This window comes from Chenopodium quinoa, unplaced genomic scaffold (genome assembly GCF_001683475.1).
Source record: "Chenopodium quinoa cultivar QQ74 unplaced genomic scaffold, ASM168347v1, whole genome shotgun sequence".
In the NCBI taxonomy this organism is placed as follows: Eukaryota; Viridiplantae; Streptophyta; class Magnoliopsida; order Caryophyllales; family Amaranthaceae; genus Chenopodium; species Chenopodium quinoa.
Genome location: NW_018745240.1, coordinates 2,269,506 through 2,292,948, shown reverse-complemented (window position 1 = coordinate 2,292,948; position 23,443 = coordinate 2,269,506). Strand labels below are relative to the sequence as shown.

Below are 23,443 nucleotides of genomic sequence, written 5' to 3'. Positions count from 1 at the left end.
AAATGCTAATTTTTCTTAAGTATCTCTTTCCTTCTTAAATTTTCATTACCATCCATTACCACTGGGAGGTGGTATTGGTTGGGAATGGAAATTTATAAAGAAAAAACACAAGCTAGAGATGAGATTGCATTACCATGGACATTATGATGATACTTTCTTGCCAAATTACACTTGAATTTATTCCTATTACCGCCGCCATTTATTACCAGCTAAGAAACAGGCTGTTAGAGGATATGTAAGGACAACCAGGTCCACTGCTCCTGCTCCAGATAGCTTCTGTACCAACAAACTACAAGAATTTCGATCATGAATTAACTGATACTCTGCACAGGAAACTCAACAAATTAAATCTGATATGCGAAAAAGAAAACTGGTAAGGGAAGTATTCTACAGGATAGACGGATCATAGATTGGGTCTTTGCCTTTTTGTATAATTTGACCATTAATAGTTGATATGAGAGAGTGAGAGCCATTCCAGTTTTAAAGAGATTGATCACCAATATTATACCCACAATATTTTGTAAGTAAAAGCACAGTTTATACATAAGTAAACATGATTCTACATGTTATAGCTCAAAACTACAAGTATACATTGATTTACCTTAGGCTCTCTACTAATTTACAAGATCACCTACTCAAACCTCATTGGCCTGTAATGCCAGACAATTTTCGAAAATTTTTAAGCATTGAATAATATGCAAGGAAAATTGAATAATATGCAGCAGCCGAATGCATCCTTGAAATGTCAAGATGTCATAGACCACAAATAGCTTCCCAACAAAATCTCTATGGTAACTCTTTGAAGTAAAATCTAATTACCAGTAATCACCGCATGAGCAGGTCCCATTCTTGAAATGGTGGAATCTGTGCATATCACGCACAATAATTTCTCGGTCTGTCACGAGTGAAATGTACTTGGTAGCATTGTGGCAATCACCACAGACACGGAGATTTTTTCGAATATGTATAGGTACCCCATGATTTGTATTCAAAAGTCCAAATGCAATGGCTAGTTTCTCACTGTGGCTGCTAAGCAATTGCTCCTGAACATCAGCTTCTACATCATGTACAGAATTAGTATCAGGAACATAACCTACAGATTTTATTCTCTCAATAAGTGAATCCAGATAAGCATAAATCTCTCGTGATTGAGGATGGAGTGTGCTTCCGGAATGAAAAGTATGAAACTCATTTCTTAGCTCCACTAAACTACAGCCAGGGGTCTTACGAAGACCTTTCTTATCCATCATTGATCGCACCGCAACTACTTTATCCCACATTGACGCTGCAGAATATATATTAGCCAGCAGCACATGGTAACCACCATCATCTGGATCTAGATTAAACAGTCTATCAGCCGCTTTCTCTCCCAACTCAATGTTCTTGTGGATCTTGCAAGCACCCAACATTGCTCCATATACACTGATACCAGGCTCCATGGGCATGTTTTGTATGAAGTCCCAAGCCTCATCGAGATGACCAGCTCGACCCAAAAGGTCTACCATAGCTCCATAATGATCCATTGCAGGCTCCAAATTATATACTTCCTTCATCATTTCAAAGTAATACTTCCCATGTTCAACAAGACCTGAGTGGCTGCAAGCTGATATGATGCACAAAAATGTCACCTCGTTTGGTAGGATTGAACCTTTCAGCATTTCAGAGAAAAGTTTGAGTGCTGTTTCTCCGAGCCCATGTGTCCCATATGCATCTATCATGACATTCCAAGTTGTCACGTGCCTCTCATCCATGCCATCAAAAAGCTTCCTTGTAGTATGAATTGCTCCACACTTTGCATACATGTCAACAAGAGCAGTCTTTACAAAAACATTTGTGTCCAAGCAGGTTCTTATCGCAAGTCCATGGATCCACTTTGCCTGACGTAAATTGGATAACTCAGCTAAAGCAGGAATCACACTGACCAAAGTGAATGAATCCAACTTGATATTTCTTAATTGCATCTCACAAAAATAATTCAATGCCTCATTTACACAACCATTTTGTGCAAAACCTATGATCATGGCGTTCCAGGACACCCTAGTCTTATTCTTTAAGCTGTCAAACAACTTCATTGCCTCGTTAACCTTCTTACATTTCGAATACATGGAAATCAAGGAATTTGTAACAGACACATTAGACCCAAACCCCAATTGATCCGACATTCTATGGATGACCATACCCTTCTCTACATCTCCCAAGTCAGCACAAGCATGTATAGCTTCCATGATCGATACATCACTCGGGTCAATTCCTTCATCCAACATTGTCTCGAAAAGTGTCAATGCTTCCCGAGGATCCCCACTTTGAACATATCCATCAATCATAGAATTCCAAGTAACAACAGTCTTAGATTCCATAGAATCAAAAATCAACCTAGCAGTCCCCACTGCTCGACATTTCGCATACATATCAACCAATGCAGTCAAAACATTCACATAACAATCGAAACCGGCCCTCAAAACATACCCATGTATAGATTTCCCCATAATCAGCTTACCCATATCCGCCAAAGCAGGCAATACCGTGATCACCGTAATCCAATCAGGCCTCGTCCCTTCTTCCTGCATTCTCACAAGCAACTCAAGTGCAATTTTAGCATACCCATTTTGAGCATACCCAGAAATAATAGCATTCCAAGAGGCCACGTCTTTCTCAGACATTCTATCAAACATCTTATATGCATCACAAGTTTCCCTACATTTAGCGTACATATTCATAACTCCAGTCATTGCAAACAAATTAAACGCAAACCCATTAACAATCAACTGCCCCTGAATCTCCCTACCCCTTCTAATATCCGAATTATCACCACACAACTTCAACAAATAAGTAAAATTATACACAATTGGCTGAACCCCATCACATTTCATCTTACAAAAAAACGAAAAAGCATCATCAATGGTGGAATTATAAGCATACCCTTTTAGCATAGTATGGTAAAGAGCATCAAGTTTATCCTCAATTGGGTAAAAAACACGAGCAGCATCATCCATTGAATTGAATTTACAGAACAAACTAACAAGCTTAGTTTGAAAGAGATGTTCATTGTATAGATTATGTTTGTATATATGAGGAATAATTTGGCTAAGTTCTTGAATTGAACTGCAGATTTCGAGAAGAATTGCAGCAGGGTGTTTGTAAATATGAGAGGGAATGTAGACTCTTTGTGAAAGAGGAGGTCTTGAGAGAGAATATGGTGATGGGGTAGTGGGTGAAGATGGTAGGGATAAGGTTTGCATTGAAATCATCTAATGGTTTGTTTAGTCAGATTTTGCAGGAAATTCTTGGCAATCTGCTCGTTCAGTGAACAGAGTTGCTGGGAAGAGTTTTTGATTGAGGAGTTTTGAGGTGGGAATTGAAATTTTGGCTACGAGAGCATAGCAACTCGATTGACGATTGTAAAAGAATAATAAAACCAATCAAGTAAGAGTATGCACAGTGGTGGGATTCATGAATCCCCTTTATTCTTCTCTCATTCTCTTCTTTTGACACGTCATTTTTCCTTCTTCCTCGTCATTTTCCACTATTTCCATCCTCTTCCTCTTTCTTTATTTTTTCTCACAATAAAGGGGATTTATGAATCCCCTGTTTTTCTATTTATGCCCTACCATCTTCTATTAAATTAGATATTTGCAAATTTAATATGACAAATTATTATAATTAGATTAATGACAATTTTAATATATTACAAAAATGTACAATTAATGATAATTTAAAATGCATAATTAGTAAATAGAACGGTCGTCACACATATAATAAATAGTTAAAAAGGAACATTGCAATACATTATGTAAAAAGACAATTCATGAAATTCGGAAACATAAAAATACATTAAAAGCCGATAATTGAAAAATGAGAAACTAAATCATAAATACGTTTTATTTTTAAGGTGAGTTGACAAAAGTGCTCCCAAACCTAGCCCATATATGTTCCAGTAAATCATTCTTCAAAGATGTATTAATTTGTTTATCACGAAGATTTTCTCGTGCAGCCATCATTGTAACTAAATTTTGATCTTTATAACGCCCAGGGGTAACGGTGAAAGTTGTTGCTTTTCTCCTTGATGATCCTGCTAGATTCTCGGGTTGTTCGGTGGAAAATTTCGTTGGATCCCAATAATTCATGTAATTATCGCGCCCATCTTCTACAATCATATTGTGCATGATAATACACGCCATCACGATTTTCCATAGCATTTCGACACTCCATGCCAAAGCCGGATGTCTAATTATTGCAAATCGAGCTTGTAGCACACCAAAAGCACGCTCAACATCTTTTCTAATACTCTCTTGTTTGATTGTAAACAACTTCTGTTTAGGGGTTTGTGGGGAGGTAATAGCGGAAATAAATGTTGCCCATTTTGGATAAATCCCATCTGTGAGATAATATCCTTGGTTACACTACTAGAAATAGGTCGTTTTCCGACGGACTTAAATTCCGTTGGAAAATTCGAATATTCCGACGAAATTTTGGTATGTCAAAAAAATCCGTCAGAAAATATAAGTTGCGACGGAAAATCCCTCGGAAGTATTCCGACGGATTTTTTATCCCTCGGAATTTACTGCTTCCGATGGAATATTCTCTCGGAAAATTTCTTCCGACGGAAAATTTCGTCGGAAGATTTAAATTCCGAGGGAAAATAATCCGTCGGAACCTATTAATTTCCTACGGTTTTAAATCCGTAGGAAAATTTCTGACGGATTTTAATTCTATCAGAAATTCCCGACGAAAATTTATTTAAAAAAGAAAAAACAAAGTAAACCCTTAAACTAAAACCGGACCCCCTACCCCCTTCCCTTTTCATTTCTCTTTCTCTCTCCCCGCCCCTTTTGCATCTCTTCCTATTCATTTCTCTTTCTCTCTCCTCTCCTCCTCTCTTTCTCTCTCCTCACCTCCTCTTTCACCGCAACCCATAAACGGCTTCCCTCACTCACCGAAGCTTTAATCCATAAATGGCTCCAGTTTTCCGACGAATTTTCCGGGGAGGACTGAGGTTCGGCGTCGAAACGAGGCTTGACTCAGTTTCATCAACAACAACCTAAACATCAATTGTAGATCTTGTAATTTAGGTTTGTGTTTAGATCTAGTTTTTTTTTTTTTTTGAATAAATGTTTAGATCTAGTTAATTGTATATGTAATTGTAATGTTATTTTATAAAATTTATTAGACAATTATATATTTATACATTTCTATTAATTTTCCTTGTTTAATTTTGGTTTTTTGAATTTTTTGGGGTTTTTTTTCCGGTTTTTAGGGTTAATGGTGGTGATGTGGTGGTGTCGATGGTGGTGGGGTGGCCTGTTCTGGTGGTGTCAGTGGTTATGGGGTGGGGTTGTGGTGGTGTGGGTGGCGTGGGGGAGGTTTGGTGGGTTATTTGGTGGTTCTGGGTTGGGTTTGGTGGGTCTGGGTGGGGTGTCTAGGTGGGGAGATGGGTCTGGGTTTGGTTTGGTGGGTCTGGGTGGGGTGAGGTGTCTGGGTGGGGAGATGGGTCTGGGTTTGGTTTGGTGGGTTTGGGTGGGGTGGGGTGTCTGGGTGTGGGAAAAAGGGTTGGGGACGTGGTGGGTGGTGTGGGCTGGTGGCGGGGGTGGATCTGGGTGGGGATTGTGGTGTCTTTTTTTATTTAATTTTTCGACGGAATTTTCCATCGAAATATACCTCCTCCGACGGAAAATTCCGTCGGAACATCTCCCCCACCAACGGAAATTTCCGTCGGAACATATCCTACTCCAACGGAAATTTCCGTCGGAACCTTGCAACGGATTTTCACTTAAAGTCAACAAAAGTGCCGACAGAACATAATCCGTCAGAATAGACCTTTCCGAAGGAATATCGCGAAATTCCTACAAAGTGTGATGCGACGATGCTTTCCGACGGAATTTCAGGGTTTTCCGACGTATATTTTCCGTCGTTGATTGACTGTTTTCTAGTAGTGTTATAGGTATTTCCACTCACAATGAAATTAACTTGTGGAGCTCGGCCATTTAAAATATCGTCAAAGACGGGAGAACGTTGAAGAACGTTTATATCGTTGCACGTCCCTGGCGTGCCAAAAAAGGCATGCCAAATCCATAAATCCCAAGAAACAACAACTTTTAAGATCACCGTCGCCCTTTTAGATCTTCCTTGATACATTCCTTTCCACCCAGCTGGACAATTTTTTCACTCCCAATGCATGCAATCGATGCTCCCCATCATGCCAGGAAAGCCCCTTTCTTCCCCTTGTTTAAGGAGACGAACAAGATCTTCGGCTTTTGGCTTCCGCAGGTATTCTATTGAGAATTCACGAATCACTCCATCAACAAAGTGTATAAGACATTCTCTTGTCGTACTTGCCCCAAGTTTTAATGACTTTAATTGAATATGAGAGAAAATATGGAGAAAATGAAGATTTTGAAAATATGGCAAATTTAGGTTCATTATATAGAGAAAAAAAAATATAACCGTTGGTGTTTTTTTTTTTAAAAAATAAGTTACCGTTTTTTTTATTACCGTTTGAATAATTATAACCGTTGTAAATGTCAACCAATTAGAAAACAACAAATGTCAGCAAAAGCAAGCAACACGTGGGCCTCTGCCAGCCTGGTCGGCCAGCAAGAAGCTGCCACGTGGCACTTGCTGGTCCAGCCTTTTCTTTTAACTTTTTTTTTTATGTTTTGTTTTTTTCCCCACCTTTTCCAATCCCCTTCCCCATCTCTTCTTCCTCTTCCCATGGAGCATTCACCATCTTCCTCTTCCTAAGACGATTCACCATTTCAACACTACAATCAAGGGGATTCCTCTTAAGAGGAGAGAGAAGGCTAAGAGGAGGGTGAATCCCTACCATTGTGCATGCTCTAACCCTTGTAATAATGGTGGAGTTAGTACTAGGGGTGAGCATCGGATCGGATATCCGATTTGAAATTTTTGGATATCCGAAATTTTCGAATTGGATAGTTCGGATATCCAATATCCGACTCATCTAATAATATGGGTTTTTTTACAGTAGTAATATTGTTATATTACTTAATTAATGGCAAAATTTAGGAACACCACCAGACTAATCAACAAATCAGCCACCGCACTACAACAACCATCAGCCTAATTTCGACCACCAACACCACCCGTAAGACGCACCGCCAGTCTCGCCCACCAACACCACCAATTTCTTCTCGATGCAGCACAAATTCTAGCCGCCAAATCAACAATATTAGCCAACAAATCACATGTAACTCCAAATACTGCATCAAAATCAACTCTCTTATTCCAGTAGTTTTCGCAGCTTCAAGAATATCATTCGGAAGGGTCGCCCCATATTTCTCAGTCTCTCTCATAACTTCCTCAAATTTCAATATCGCGCCGAACTCCTTCTTTTCTCCATCATCACCATTTCCGTCACCTTCTCCACCACTACCTCCGCCATTTCCGCCATTTTTAGGCGGTGACTTCCCATCACCATTGTCAGATTCACCATTATCGAGCCGAGCCAAAACATTCTCTTCCAAAACCCGAACATCATCATCTGGAATCGTCACAGTAGATTCCGAGTTATACGAATTGACAATAAACCCAACTTTCTCTCTCCTCCAATTGGCCGTATTCATGAGTTTAAGAGAGAAAGATGGTATGGGTTGAGAAAACCCAAAAACCCTACAATTGAGGATGAAATTGGAACTCCATTGATTGATTGCATTGTTGGGGAGATATCGGCCGTCGATGGGTTGCCGCAGTCAGGGGGAGGTGGCTGTGCGGTAGGTATGAAGGTGGTTTTGGTTTTTTGTTTTTATTTGAGAAGATGAAGAGGAGAGAGAAAGTTAGAGAGATAGATGAGAAAGGGAGAGAGAAAGTCAGAGGCGGTGGGGGGGGTTTTGAGGGAGTGATTATTAATTAGGGTTAGTAGATTTGGGCCTTGGGCCTTGGGCCTTTGGGGAGTATTTTAAATAACCAAGCAATACTTCACCCAAAAAGTAATACGTAACAATAAGTTTTTTTTTCGGATATCCAAAATCCAAAATCCAAAATTTGGATATCCGATATCCAATATCCGAAAAATCCGGATCGGATATCCGATCTGAAATCAAATTCGGATTGTATATCCATAATTTTCGGATCAGATGCGGATCGGATCATCGGATTTTTGGATCTTCAGATAGTTTTGCTCAGCCCTAGGAGTAACTCCTATAACACTGACGATGTATCGCCTATAATACATTGACAGAGTAACACCTATAACTATAACTAAGTAACCTCTGTAACACATTGACAGAGTACACCTAACCTCTGTAACACATTGACATAGTAACACCTAACCTCTGTAACACATTGACAGAGTAACCCCTATAATAATAACGAAATAACCCCGTTATATATAAAAATTAGTGCATGCGGTATTGTGATCTAGAAAGACTATATTGATAGACTAGTGAGTAATGCATGTGTTCATTCAATTCATTAAGTACCATCTCACCAATGGTTTGTCCGAGTGCCATTGAGTGCCCCTGGGTTTGTAGCAACTCCTTAGTTTCTAGTTTGAGTACGAAGATTGCCATTTGTGTAATTCCATCGATTTGTAAGTTACTTGTACCTGGGTTGAGATGGTTGAATCTTTGTTGAACGGTGGGAAAAAAGAGGAATTCTAAGACTCTAGTAATTATAGTCATAAATGACTCTAATAAGGGCATTTCCGTCCATTCAATTTTACCGCACTTGGAAAAAAAAATGTCATAACACGCATTGGTATTTCATTATACTTTAGATGGTATTATCATGATACCAACAACCTTATTCAGTGATACCAACGAATGCAAAAATGTTTTGTTGATATCGATATAATTTGTTGTTGGTATCATGTGAAATACCAACGTATGTTATTAGAGTATTCATGACTCTAATTATTAGAGGCTAAGAATTCCTCGGGAAAAAAAAGAAGTTAAACTACTAGTTTGAGAAGATAAATATACCAACTCATCTATTAATCAAGCAAAAAGGGAGAAGACATCATCAAAACAAGGAGAAATTAAGGTATCAGTCTTACATTCAGCATTCACACACAACCCCGTATGAGCCATGGCAACAATTTACTACCAAATGTCCCCAGGAGTTGAGTGTGATTGTATTTGATAATATGGTGTTAATGTTAGTTATGGAAGTGGAAGGGGATTGCTAGAGATGGTGGAGTTGTTGGTGGGGGTTTAAAAAACTAGAAACCTGTAAAAAAAAAAACCAAATGTATATAAAATAAATATTATACATCTGTTGTAAAGTTGCCTTAAAATGATCAAAATTACTCCGATATATATAAAAGCTACCCCAATATAAATAAAAGTTTTGTATGCTTTATTAATAAAACTACTTCTTTGAATGAGTAAAAAATCAAATCTCAGTGAGTGACTGAGTGATAGTAATTACATTTTCCTTATAAAACTTATCCCATTGTTTATTTTTCAAGTTACATTTGAAAAATATTAAAAGTTATTTTAAATTTACTAAAAGTTATCCTTAAATAGTTTGATTTACACTTATATTGTAAATCGAATGTATACAAAAGTTGAAGTGGAAAAATAGTGATATGGACAATTGGACACCAGTATAGATACCCGAACACATAAAAGAAACTATGCAGCTGTGGGGATGAGAAGGAAATGGCGATGGGTGAAACGGCCGGGGAAGAAACTGAAGAGGCTGGGTGAATCATTCAAAATTAAGTAAAGGGTTTTCGTGGAAACAAAACCATCATGATTGAAAATCAATGAGAAATTTAAGCTAGAATGTCCAAGGATTTGGCAACTCTTGGACGGTGTATTTTCTTTGTGTTTGGTGTTGGAGAGAAAGGTCAAATATCGTCTTCTTAATGGAGAATATGATAGATAGGCTTCAGATTATGTGCAATTTCTTTTGTGTTGGAGATGTGACTATATAACTTTAAAATATTTAAATTATATTAATAAATTTAAAGTATTTAAAATATTTTAAAGGAATTTTTTTTTTAAAAGTTACTATATTTGATTTTTCAAGGTAATAAAAGTAAGTTTTAAAAATGAATTTTGATTTAAAAAGGAAACAAGTAATATTTCCTAAATTATTTTTTACAAGGGCAAGGTGATTATTTTGATTATAAACTAGATTAAGTCCCGTGCATCACACGATTGTTACTAAATTTTACGGAGTATTTGTAACAAATTGCAATATTAATTCAACAATAATGGTACGTACACCATTATTTTTTATACTTATACCAATGAGAAGGTTATCGAAACATCAGACGTTATTTAAAAATAAATAAATAAATAAGGTCTATGAGATATTATATTAAAAAAATAAAAAATCTAGTTTAATACCCATGCAGTGGATATGCTATTATTAATACCACTTATAAAAAATAAAAAAATAAAAAAAAGATATTATTGTACATATATAAGTTACCAAAATGATTTTTTAAAAATTGAAATAAACTTTATTGCAAAAATAGTAAAGTTGAAACAAAGGAAAAAAATTATAATATTATAGGAATAATTTTAAATAAATGTATTAATTTAATAATTACTTAATCTTTGTTCAATTTTTTAAAATACATAAAATATTGAAAAAAAAGGAAACATGGGTATATAGAATATTATTTTGATGACAATTTTAGATATTTGCTATAATATATATGGCGTGAATCTTTTTTAGAGTTTCAAAAATATATGGTGGTCAAATAGGAAGGTTATATATTATAATAATATAGTAAATATATTTGAAGAAGATTTGATGAACAAAAAAAAGAAAAAGAAAAATGTGTTTTAGAGGGAAAAAACAACACCAGAAAATGACACGTGTCATTCCTGATGTCTGTTTTAATATTATGTTATTGATGACCAAGTTGTAACATTACTTAAACCCTTCTATTTATAGGAGACTATAATTACTCAAAAAATTTTAAAGCATGTTCATAAATCTCCAAAACAATTTGAAGGCCAAAACTGTAATACCCCGTATTTTTATACGTTTTTTAATTTAAATAAGTATTTCTTAAAGTATTTAAATATTTCGAAATGAATTATTTATAAAAAGAATTATTTTAGTTAAAAGTTTATTTTTAATTTTTTAATAATCTTGAAAATATTTTATTTTATGATTTGGAAATATTGGGGCATATTATTTTATAAAAGTCAATAAGTTTGTAAAGAAAGTTAAAATACTAGTTTGACTAGGAAATGGATCATTAAGGGTAAAAAGGGAATTTAAATCTAGGAGAGTTTTATAAAAGAGAGTATAAATACCCATCACATGGGCAAATTAAACTTTGCCCAAGGTGGAGAATACCTAAAGGTAACTCTCTTTCTCTCTCCTCTTATTTTCTCTCTTTTTCTCTTAATTTTTCCCTTTACCCTTTACTTTATTTTTGTTTAAATCACCACCCACACACCACCACCACCACCAGTGGCTACAACCATGGCTGCCCACCGGCCGGCGGCCACCACCACTAGCACTCGCCGGCAGCAGCCTGTCGTGGTGGTGTTGTGCGCCGGTGTTCGAACAAAAAAAAAATATTCTTTTTTATTTTTAATTAAATCTACCCTTAATCTAATTATTGTTTTTGGGTTTTGTGATGAATTTATGATGTTTGATGATAAGTATTTTGTGCAAAAAATTTCAGATTTGGTTTTGAATTAAAAAGCCCCAAATTATAAACCCAAGGTTTCTAAGTTTATGTATATTGATGGAAATTGTTTATGGGTGATTTAAATTATTGAAATAAGTGTTTTAAAACACAATTACAGCAATTTTAAATGATTTAATAAAGTTGGAATTTTTATATATAAGCTATAATTAAGTTTCTTGAAAGGATTTTTAATTACCTATTAATTGGGAATAAAAGTAAAGATTTTAAATTAAATTTCAGCTTGTTTTAGAGGGTTTATGAGTGATTTAAAGAGTGCATGTATTGCTGGAAATTTGTATGGAATAGATATTAATGCCTCTTTGTAATTTTGATTTTTAGGAGACTTCCAAGTGAGTGATTTTATATAGTCATGGCAATTTTGAGATCATATTCAAGGTACGTTCGTGTACTTGGTAACACTACTAGAATTAGGCTATTTTCCGACGGACTTTCTCTGACGGACTATAATTCCCACGGAAAATTTGAAATTTCCGGCGGAAATTAGAGTTGTTGGACAAATCCATCGGAAAAAGTACTTTCCGACGGAAAAATCTGTAGGAAATATTCCGACGGATTTTAATTCCCTTGGAATATTCAAGTTCCGAGGGAATATTCCGTCGGAAAGTACCTTTTCCGACGGAATTTTCCGTCGGAACCTGTATATTCCGAGGGAATAAATTTCGTCGGAACGTGGCAACAATTAAAAAAAAATAACGTTCAACTACGAAAAAACCAGAAGAACAATTGAAGAGAGAGAAAGGGATAACGCGAAAGAAGCAGAGGAAGAGAGAGAAAGGGAGAAGGAGAAAGAAGAAGAGAGAGAGGGAGAAAGAAGAAGGTCGCCGCCAGTCCGCCACCACCGCCCCGCCGCTAGGACGCCGCCGGTAAGTCTGTCAATTTAGGTTTTTCTTTTTTTTTTAAACATTTTTGCGGAATGCGGAAAACCCTAACCACCACCACCATTTCACCTAGGCTTCACCAGAATTCACCACACCCACCGCTGGTTTTCACCACAACCACCAAGAGTCAAAGCCGCCGCCGTTGATTAGTGGTAAGTGGTGTTTGTTTTGTTGGTTTTTTTTTTTAATTTCACTGTTTTTGGGTTTTTTTCTTTTTTTTTTTTTTTTTTTTTTTGGGATGGAGTTGTTACTAACCTTAGATGTGAACCCCGTTGAACACCAGCCGGTCGCCGGTCTACAACCAGCCGACGCCCAGACGCCGCCGACAGCAGGTAGTATTCCTGTTTTTTTAATTTTTTTTTTTTGTTTAATTTTTAATATAAGTTGACAGCATTTATTCATTTTATATTGCAAGCATAAACTTAGTTACTAAGTTTTTAATTTAAATTATTTGTAGGATTTGTAGATTTAATCGGTTCTTTGGCAATAACAACTTCAGATCTACAGGTTAGAGAGTATATAAAAGCTAAAATTATAAATTTAGTTTATACTTGGCATAGTAGTGACTAATGATATGTAGATTTATGTTAGTTTATTATTGTTTTTAGTATAGTGTATACAATTTGTTGTATTTATATTCTAATATGTTTAAATATTTGAATGGAATGTGTTTGTGTTATGACGTGTTAGTTTAGTCTAGTCTATTTAAGTTTAGTTTTTAATTGTTGTATTATAACATGTTAGTTTAGTTTAGTTTAGTTTAATATAATAATGTATGTAGTTTATTTTAATTTAGTTTAGTTTAGTTTATTTAAGTTTAGTTTTTAATTATTATATTATAACATGTTAGTTTTTTTATAGCTTAGTTTAATATAACAATGTATGATAGTTTATTTTAATTTAGTTTAGTTTAGTTAAACTTGGTTTAGTTTTGTTTAATAAAGTTTATGCTAGTGTATTTAGTTTATTATTTTTGTTTGATATAATGTTTAATATAATATTTAATAAGCGTTCTTATTTATTTGCTTAGTTTAGTTTAATTATGATATATCTCTGTTTAGTAAAATGCATGTGTCCTTCACTTTATATATATATATATATATATATAATATAATAAATGAATCATTTGCATAATCATATGCCTAGATACCCGTTCAAGGCATACACATTAGGAGTATGTCTTGAATAGTCCCCTGTTGGGACTGTCCTTGTACGCTTATTCTCACTTAGGTGGTGAATGTAAGCCTTGTTTTTTATTCTAGGGAAATTCCTGCCTTTTCATGCATTTCTCTACCGTGTTCTCTGGGTACATATGTAGGTGTGTTTAATCGCCTACATCGTGTACTTGGAGAACTGTAGGGAAATGCTGGCGGATTTTCCATAGAATTGAAAACCTGGGTTACATTCGCTAGTGAGAATAAACGTACAAGGATGGGTTAGGTTGCAGTGATAAGGACCCTTTGGAAGTATTTCAAATCTCATTTTTATTTCCATAACGCTTTGGTGGATAATGACTGCGAAATACGGTTTATGACTAATGTAATTGTACATATGCGTGAGTTGTGTAGAAGCTGTAATCATGAAACGAAGAGAACGTAGGTGGATGTATGAAAGGATGGTTGGGCAAAGTATTAATCCTGAGTTCGTGAAAGGGGTTGATGAATTCATTCAGTACGTCACAGATCATCCCGAGAGTAGTAACCCGAATGAAGTTAGGTGTCCATGTGTTAAATGTAAGAACAAACGCCTTTGGGATGCGGATATGGTTAAAATTCATCTGTATCGCAAGGGTTTCACACCTAACTACTATGAGTGGATGTGTCACGGGGAAGGTTATCCAGGAGTTCCCGAACGGCGGTCCAATGAATATCGTGACATGGTTTTGGATGCTTTTGGTCATAGTCAAGATCAGGGGCACTCCGAGGAGGCTAGTGTTTCATCGGAGGAGGAGCCTAATGCAACTACTAAGCATTTTCTGGATTTGTTGAAGGCTTCTGAAAGGCCATTATACGAAGAGTGTTCTTTGTCCGTGTTAGAGATGGCCGCTAGAATCACTAGTCTAAAATGTGAGTATAATTTGCCTCACAGATGTGTCGATGGGTTTGCTTCTTTGCTAAGTGAGGCGATTCCGAACAACAGCCATATGGCCGAAACTTTCTATGAGGTGAAGAAGATTGTGAAGGGGTTGGAACTGTCCCATCAAAAGATTCATGCATGCCCGAAAGGGTGTATGTTGTTTTGGAAGGATGATGCTCAATTGTCTGCATGCAGGGTGTGTGGCAGCGACCGATATAAGCAGACTTCCAAAGGTAGCCTAGTGCCTTTGAATGTTCTTTTTATTTCCCGATCACACCCAGGTTGCAAAGACTGTTTGCAACGAAGAACATTTCAGAGGAAATGACATGGCATTCGAAAAATCCCCGAGTTCAAGGCACAATGGCACACCCTAGTGACAGTGCAGCTTGGAAACAACTCGATTGTCAGTTTCCAGATTTTGCTTCCGAGCCTTGTAATGTGAGACTTGACTTGTGTACAGATGGTTTTGCTCCTCATGGTAAGTTTGAGGGACAATATTCTTGTTGGCCTGTCATTTTGACCCCTTATAACTTGCCTCCCTTAATGTGCATAAAAAGACAATTCATGTTCCTTTCGTTACTCGTTCCCGGTCCTAAAAACCCTAAGGGCAACTTGGATGTTTACATGCAAGCGTTGATAGAGGAGTTGAAACTGTTGTGGGAAGTTGGCGCGGCAACTTATGATATTTCGAAGAAACAGAATTTCAATCTTCGAGCAGCCATCCTATGGACCGTTAGTGACTTCCCGGCTTATGGCATGTTGTCTGGTTGGGCCACAGCTGGTAAGAAAGCTTGTCCACATTGCATGGAGAAGAGCAAAGCATTTTGGCTCGAACATGGTGGTAAAGTTACTTGGTTTGATTGCCACCGACAATTCCTTCCAACAGATCACCCTTTTCGGAACAGTAAAACTGCATTTTGTAAAAACAAAGTAGAGAAAGGTGCCCCTCCACACATCATGTCAGGAGAGGAGCTGTGGGAATGTGTGAAGGACCTCCCGAAGGCTACAGATGGACCCGATTCAATTAAAAGGATGAAAAATGATAAAAAAAAAAAAAGGGGTGGTTCAAGAAAAGCACCTTGTGGGAGCTCCCATATTGGAAGCATCTCCTCATTCGTCACAACTTAGATGTCATGCACATTGAGAAGAACTTCTTCGATCAGTTAATTCACACTGTAATGGATGTGAAAAAGCATACGTGTGACACGCCATCTGCTCGGAATGACATTGCCAGATATTGTAAACGTCCCCAGCTTCATCTTCAAGAGGATGATAGAGGAAAAGAGGTCATGCCAAAGGCTCCATTCGCTCTTGAAAAGGCTTAGAGAAAAGTTTTGTGTGAGTGGGTTAAGCAGCAGCGGTTCCCTGATGGTTACGCCTCCAATTTGAGCAGATGCGTAGATTTGCAAGTGTGTAAGCTCCATGGAATGAAAAGCCATGACTGTCATGTGTTCATGGAGAGGATGTTGCCCACAGCTTTGAGGGAATTTCTTCCTGGCCATATTTGGAATGCAATTAAAGAGATCAGCCAATTCTTCTGCAACTTGTGTTGCTATACTACATTAGTTAGTGACATGGAGCGATTGGAGAAAAACATACCTGAGATCCTCTGCAAGCTTGAGAAGATCTTCCCTCCTACATTCTTTAACTCCATGGAGCATTTGCCTATACATTTGCCGTACGAGGGGAAGTTATGTGGTCCTGTACAATACAGATGGATGTATCCCTTCGAAAGGTAAATTAAATACCCTTATTTCACATCCTTTGTTTTACATCCTAATCACTTGTTCATACAGTTACATAACAACTGTAATTGCAGGTTCCTCAATCATTTGAAACGGAAAATTGGGAACAAGGCTGGAGTTGAAGGGTCCATATGCAATGCTTATCTCACTGAAGAGATAGCAAGCTTCTGCTCCAATTACTTTCAGTCGACAGTTGACACTAAAACTCGAGATCTTGGTCGAAATGTGAATGCCGACGTTGAGTCCACATTGGACGACGACGCCGAAATACTAGAGTTGTTCAAAGAGGACAATGGTCGTGTGTCAAATGAGGGTAGAACTTGGTTCTTAGATGACAAAGAACTCAAGTGTGCACATTTGTTCGTGTTACGAAACACCGACATTCTTGGCGAATACGAAAGGTATATTAGGCCCAGGTATTCAGTGTATTCGTATTTACGATCATTTACAATGATGACTTTGTAGAATTTACATTGTGTGTTTGGCCTCGTAGGAAGTTTGAGGACTACGTTCTTAGTACTCGACCTTTCCTGCGTAGAGAAGAAGTCATGGAGAATTTCAAAGCTGAATTCTCTAATTGGTTTCATCACAAGGTGATATACGCGTTGTAACCGTGAAATTATTATGAATTTTACATCTTGCATTTCAATTCATTGAATTCAGGAACCGTGATGTTGATATTCAACCACTTTATAGGTGGTCGAAGAGAAGCCAAATTCGGATGTCCTGCGAGCGTTGTGCATGCGTCCCTTCAGGCAAGTTCGTACTTGGGGCCAGATTTTTGTAGGTGGATTTAATTTCCATACACATGCCCATGGCAAGCACAAATCCACCATGAATTATGGTGTGTGTGTATCAAGAGAAGATGGCGGAGAGTACTTCGGCATTTTAGACGACATAACTGAACTTGTCTACATGGGACCCAAGAGACTGTACAAGACAATTTTGTTTAAGTGCAGTTGGATGGATTGTGGTAGGGGAATGAACATACACGAACAATACAGGCTAATCGAAGTTAATCATACTAAGAAATACCCCAAATATGATCCATTTGTCTTATCTTACCAAGTGGCTCAAGTGTACTACGCATCATACTCTAGCCTGAAACGGGACCGAGTTCAATGGTGGTCTGTGTTTAAAACACAAGCAAGGTCAGTGGTTGATGCTCCGGTGGACTTAGAGTTTCTGCAATCACCATCCCCAACAGTACATGCAACGCTTTGCCCACCGAATGACATTCCAGACTACGCCAGGGATGATGATGAAGACGATGACGATGGCTTTGTGATCTCAAGCAATGAAGACGATGAATCTAGTATTGGCTCTAGTGATAGTGACAATGATGATGACATCGATGTAGTATTAGATGATAGTAGTGATGACTCTAGTAGTGAAAGTAGTGATGAGAGTACTGAGTAGGAGAATATGTTATTCTCCTTTAAAAGTATGCTTCTTATTGTAAAATCAAAATATTAATTAGGCTTATGTAAATTTTTTTAGTGTTTGTATAAAAGCCATATTATGTTGCACTGCACTTGTTATTTATAATATCTTGTCATTTTACTAACATCTGATTCAGGTAGTCATGGCAGGTGGAAAATCTGGGCAATCGTCGAAGAAAGCAAAGGGGAAAGAGAAAGTGACCGCCCGCGCCCTTTTTAACGACGACCAGGATGAGGATATGTTCGATGTGGAGGCACACGATTTGAGTGAATATCAAACGGGCCCATCCACTACTCCAGAAGATGGGCCACGGGATGAGTCACAGGATGAGTCAGAGCTCCCGTCTTTGGACCCTACTACGCTCTGGTACGTACATATCATGATATGGATGATGAGATATAAGGCTTATATTACTATTTTCGAACTTGTTTAACATTGTTTTTCCCCGTTTGTTGTAGGTTTGATGATCCTAAGGTTCGGAGTGCGGTATCCGGTACGATTACTGGATACTACCAAGCCCCTTGGAGGAACTTTGGAGAAGTTCCTGCAGCTACGAAGGAACATTGGTGGAACTTGTTCAGCGTATGATATTTTTTGGTCTTGGTTAATATATGTTGTAGTTATTGTATTGATTTAGTTTTGTGTATAACTTTTGTATTTTATCATTTGCAGGCACAATTCAAATGGGCACCTCAGTTGAACGAGCTAGTGAAGCTCACATTTCGGAGGAGGGTAGCAACACGCCTGCGTGACATGTTCCACACCATCACGCACAAGATGAATGGCGCCAAGCCAAGTTGGCTGAGTGAGGAGATCCACAAGGAGATGATGGACATTGTTGCATCAGATCCAACTTACAAGGAGAGGTCGGTGCAAAACAAGAAGAACAGAAGGGGAGGTTCTATGGAAAATCCCGTCTGAGGGACCCACTTTCAGGGTTCGTTGTCAGCTGTCCAACATGCAAAAAGGATGGTAAGTTTATTTAAAAAGATCTTATATTAGAAGGCATTTTTGTGTATTTCAACGTAACAAGGGTGTGACTTGTTTAACGTTTATTCCTATTTTTTTGTATCAAAGGCGGCAAAGAACAAGGGCCAGCTGCCAACAGCTCCTGAGCTGTTTCTGAAGACACACTTCAAGGAGCTGCCTGGGAAAGGCACAGTGGCAGTAAACCCCACAGCTCAGGAAATTGCGGTAACAAATTCCCTAAACTTGGTTCATTGGTTCATTATTCATGAATATGGTACTGAAAACTTAGGGACTTGTTGTTTTTTGTGATTTCAAGGCATGTACCCCTTAGAATACCCGTAATTGACATGTTTAGAGAAAGAAATAGTTTATTTTGTCGAAAATGAAGAAAATGGGCAAAGAATAGGTCATATAGGCAATAGTTGGTTCAATTTGGCTCCAAATGCGTCCCACACCTTAGGGAGTTGTTGTTTATTGTGATTTCAAGGAATGTACCCCTTAAAATATGTACATTTGACATGTTGGGATAAGAAATGAGAACATTAGCTAAGAAATAGAGAAAATGGGCAACATAGAAGTCACTTAGGCCATACTTGGTGCGTTTTTCATCAATATGGCTCCCAAAACTTAATGTGTTGTTTTTTCTTGGAATTTCAAGCCCTAGAATCCTAAAACTATGCACTTTTGACATGTTTGGATGAGAAATGAGAACATTAGCTAAGAAATAGAGAAAATGGGCAACATAGAAGTCACTTAGGCCCATACTTGGTGCTTTTTCATCAATATGGCTCCCAAAACTTAATGTGTTGTTTTTTCTTGGCATTTCAAGCCCTAGACTCCTAAAAATATGGACATTTGACATGTTTGGATGAGACATGAGAACATTAGCTAAGAAATAGAGAAAATGGGCAACATAGAAGTCACTTAGGCCATACTTGGTGCGTTTTTCATCAATATGGCTCCCAAAACTTAATGTGTTGTTTTTTCTTGGCATTTCAAGCCCTAGACACATAAAACTATGGAAATTTGACATGTTTGGATTAGAAATGTGTTGATAATTTAGAGTGTTGGAGGAGCGCTCGCTCTCCTGAATCGCGCTCGCGCCAGCTAGGCGCGACCCGCGACAAAACCGCGCATAAACCGCGATGAGTTTCTGGAAATTTTGGAAAAGTTTGGAGGCGCGCCCGCGCCTCCGGTTGGCGCGCTTGCGTCATGGCATGGCGCGACCCGCGCCTAAACCGCGCTAAAATCGCGTCAACTTTCTGGAAAATCAGAAAGTTGAGATTCCAGAAGAGGAGCGCCCGCTCCTCCTTGAGGAGCGCCCGCTCCTACTTGAGGAGCGCCTGCGCTTCTGTGTGGCGTGCCCGCGCCTCTTCGCTTGCGCCCGCGCTTCTTGCTGTTTTGCGGTTTTATACGACGGTTGATTCTATTTTATATAGAGGAGTTTCTTTCAAAACAGATAGACAGAACATTATTATCTTTATCTTCTCCCCAAGAATTCTCCACTTTTCTCTAAATTTTCTTGCAAACTATTTTGAGAAAAACCTCTTGATTTTAGCCTTCGTTGTGAATCATCCATCGATTTTTCGATTCTTTGTGCTAAGAACGGAAAGTGTTGTCAATTGTATCTCAAAGGGAATTTCCGGATCAACCCAAGCACCGTGTGGGGGAAATTAATCCCTTTAGGAAAGTATTCATACGCCTTTGACAGTGTATCAAGATCATAGTCTCAAGGGACATTGCAATTCTCATGTTCATGCTTGGTTGATTGGCTTGGAGTTAAGGCAAGTGTAATTAAACTTCACATTAGTGTTGTCATTAGAAATTTCTGTAATTTCTTAGTGATATTAATACTTGATTGTAACACATTGGTTGTGTTTGTTTGTATTACTTTAATTTGTTATTGTAATCGCATTATTTAGGTTTTGTTCCCACACGTTTTATTAAGTGTTTTCTAGTTTGAATTCACTGTAAACCTAACAATCTAAAGGGATTAATTTTTGGAATTGTCAAGTATGTCTAGTGTGAAGGAACTTACTTCTAACTTCGTCAAACTCAATATTGTTAGATTTGACATGTTTGGATGAGAAATGAGAACATTAGCTAAGAAATAGAGAAAATGGGCAACATAGAAGTCACTTAGGCCATACTTGGTGCGTTTTTCATCAATATGGCTCCCAAAACTTAATGTGTTGTTTTTTCTTGGCATTTCAAGCCCTAGACTCCTAAAACTATGGACATTTGACATGTTTGGATGAGAAATGAGAACATTAGCTAAGAAATAGAGAAAATGGGCAACATAGAAGTCACTTAGGCCCATACTCGGTGCGTGTTTCATGAATATTGTACGTAAAACTTTAGACCTAAAACTATGTTTAATTGATATGGAATGAGAAAAAAAGAGCTCATTTCCTAAGAAATGAAGTAATTGGGTTAAGTAGAAGTCACCTATGTCATGTTACTTGGTTTATTTTTTCATGATTATGGTACCCAAAGCTTATTTATATAACTTACTAACTCGTTTGTTCATTTTCATATGTTTATCTTGTAGGAGGCCTACCGAAAGAGGGTTGAGGAGGCTAGCACTCAAAGGACTCAGAAGAGTCCGAATGAGCTGTACTGGGAGACAGTGGGTGGTCGGAACAAAAAAGGATGTGTGAAGGGACTTGGCGGAAGTGCTGACCATTACTATGGCAGCCAGATGGGTTGAGTTTCCACATCTTCCATGTAGTATACGCCCTCCCTTGTTTCTCAGATGCAGGATCAGATGGAAACCAGGGTGCAGGCTCTTCGAGAAGAAATGGAACTCGAGATGCAAGCCCGAGTTCAAGCCTTAGTAAGAGCCCAAATGGAAGAAATGGAAAAGAGGTTGGAAGAGAGAATGATGAGTCGTTACCACAATGACCCTTGTTCCACCGTGCGACCTCCATTTCGAGATCCCAGGGACGACGACCCGGGTAGTGGTGGAGCAGGCCAGGGCACTCCCGCAGTTGCTTAGCTTTAATTAACGTAGTGTTTATTAGTACTAATTTTAGATTACATTACTTGGTTGTACAGATTGGAATTAGTATATATATATATATATATATATATATATATATATATATATATATATATATATATATATATATATATATTGAAATAGTTCCGTCGTTATTTCCGTCGCAAAGTTCCTACAGAATTAAAATCCGTCGCAATGGGTATTAGTTTCCGACGGATTTTTCCGTCGATAATTTGCGACGGAATTTTCCGTAGGAAAGTTGCCTTCTTCCTACGGAAATATCCGTCGGAAAGTATCTCAGCTTCCGACGGAATATTCCGTCGGAAGTATGTACAGTTCCGACGGAATAATCTGTCGGAAGCTGAGATACTTTCCGACGGAATAAAGTCCGTCGGACGCTTGCGATGGACTTCCCATTCAGGTCAAACATAGGCTCCGACAATTTAAAATCCGTCGGAAAATCCGTCGGCATGGTAATTTCCGACGGAAAATCCCTCGGTATTGCCCAAAATTCCTACGAAGTGAATTCCGACAACAGGTTCCGACGGAATTCCGTCGGAATTCCGTCGGAAACTGCCTTTTCCGACGGATTTAGAAGGTGTTCCGACGGATAATGTCGTAAATGAGGTGTTTTCTAGTATTGTAATAATTTGAATATGTAAAAGCATGCTAGGCTTTGATAAATTAATTCAAGTAGTATCATGATAGGTGTTGGTTGGAATTTGTTACTTGGATTGATGTTGGTAAATGATTTGTGATGTATGAATTGTTTATGATGAATTGGTGATTGGAATTAATTATGTTGGCATGTTGAGTATGAACCACACTTTTATTATTGGCATGATAGAGAGCATGTTTGGTTAAACTAAATGTTTAATTTGGTTTAGAATATGAAAAAGAAATTTTATTATGGTTCATATAATTTTTATTGATACTTTAAGCATGAGAATTGAGCTATCAAGTGTCTTAGTACACATGAATGAATTATGTTGCGGTGCCTATGTGCACTTAAGGTGTTTCTAACACCGAGGGATAGGATTTGCGGCGCATTATGTGTTTAAGGTGTCTTGTCTTTGACACCGAGGTAGATTAAAAAGGGGTTCAACTATTAAAAGTTATGTGGTCACTAATTATTTAAGAATTTAAATTAGTATGTTTGGTTGCTTGAATGATTATAATGTTGGATTGTGTTATGATTGAGAGTCATCACCAAAACTCTTGGAACGTATATACTTTGAGTATGAACATATGGGGGGGAGTTATGTGGTTTTATATTTAACCATAGCTTCTACTGGGAGTACAGAGCGCTGTATTTTCTTTTTTATTTATCTTATGCGTAGGACGTCCAGTCACTTCATGTGCCATTTGCCTACCCGGTTAGCTCCCGGTGTCGTTTACCTCAATCTATTTGGGGCAGGGATTTGGTGGGAAACCCGTTCAATGCGTAATCAAATTAAATAAACAATTCATTTATTTATTGGTTGGTTGCTTGGTATGTTGTATGCTTGTAAACAGGTGCAACAAGGTAAGTTGTGTGTTGATAGTTAGAAAGCATGTTAGTGTGTTTTTATTGCTTATGTACTCAGCATTGCTGATTGTATGTTTGTATGTTTGTTTGGCCTTGTCTTTACCTTGGCCCTATGACGACCCATTTCTAATGGCGAGTAGTGGGGACAAGTAGAGAGAAGAT

The 23,443-nt window shown here is 37.8% G+C and overlaps 2 protein-coding genes across 2 annotated transcripts; both read right to left on the bottom strand.

Annotated features, from left to right (window-relative positions):
- Positions 1–502: 502 nt before the first annotated feature.
- On the bottom strand, positions 503–3,659 carry LOC110711148 (pentatricopeptide repeat-containing protein At1g11290, chloroplastic-like). Its single transcript, XM_021889529.1, has one exon. It carries the CDS (start codon positions 3,246–3,248, stop codon positions 816–818), a length of 2,433 nt encoding a protein of 810 aa, XP_021745221.1. The 5' UTR covers positions 3,249–3,659; the 3' UTR covers positions 503–815.
- A 225-nt stretch (positions 3,660–3,884) lies between these two features.
- LOC110711209 lies at positions 3,885–6,823 on the bottom strand. Its single transcript, XM_021889586.1, has 2 exons — positions 6,670–6,823; positions 3,885–4,375 (listed from the first exon to the last, which is right to left on the bottom strand). Exons 1-2 carry the CDS (start codon positions 6,821–6,823, stop codon positions 3,885–3,887), a joined length of 645 nt encoding a protein of 214 aa, XP_021745278.1.
- Positions 6,824–23,443: the final 16,620 nt, after the last annotated feature.

Bases quoted from the DNA above. Each gene is read 5' to 3' on its own strand.
- LOC110711148 (XM_021889529.1), bottom strand. From the start codon at position 3,248: ATGATTTCAATGCAAACCTTATCCCTACCATCTTCACCCACTACCCCA.
- LOC110711209 (XM_021889586.1), bottom strand. From the start codon at position 6,823: ATGGTAGGGATTCACCCTCCTCTTAGCCTTCTCTCTCCTCTTAAGAGG. The intron at 4,376-6,669 runs GTGGGGAAAAAA...ATTATCTCACAG, and splicing joins GGGGAAGGGGATTGGAAAAG to ATGGGATTTATCCAAAATGG.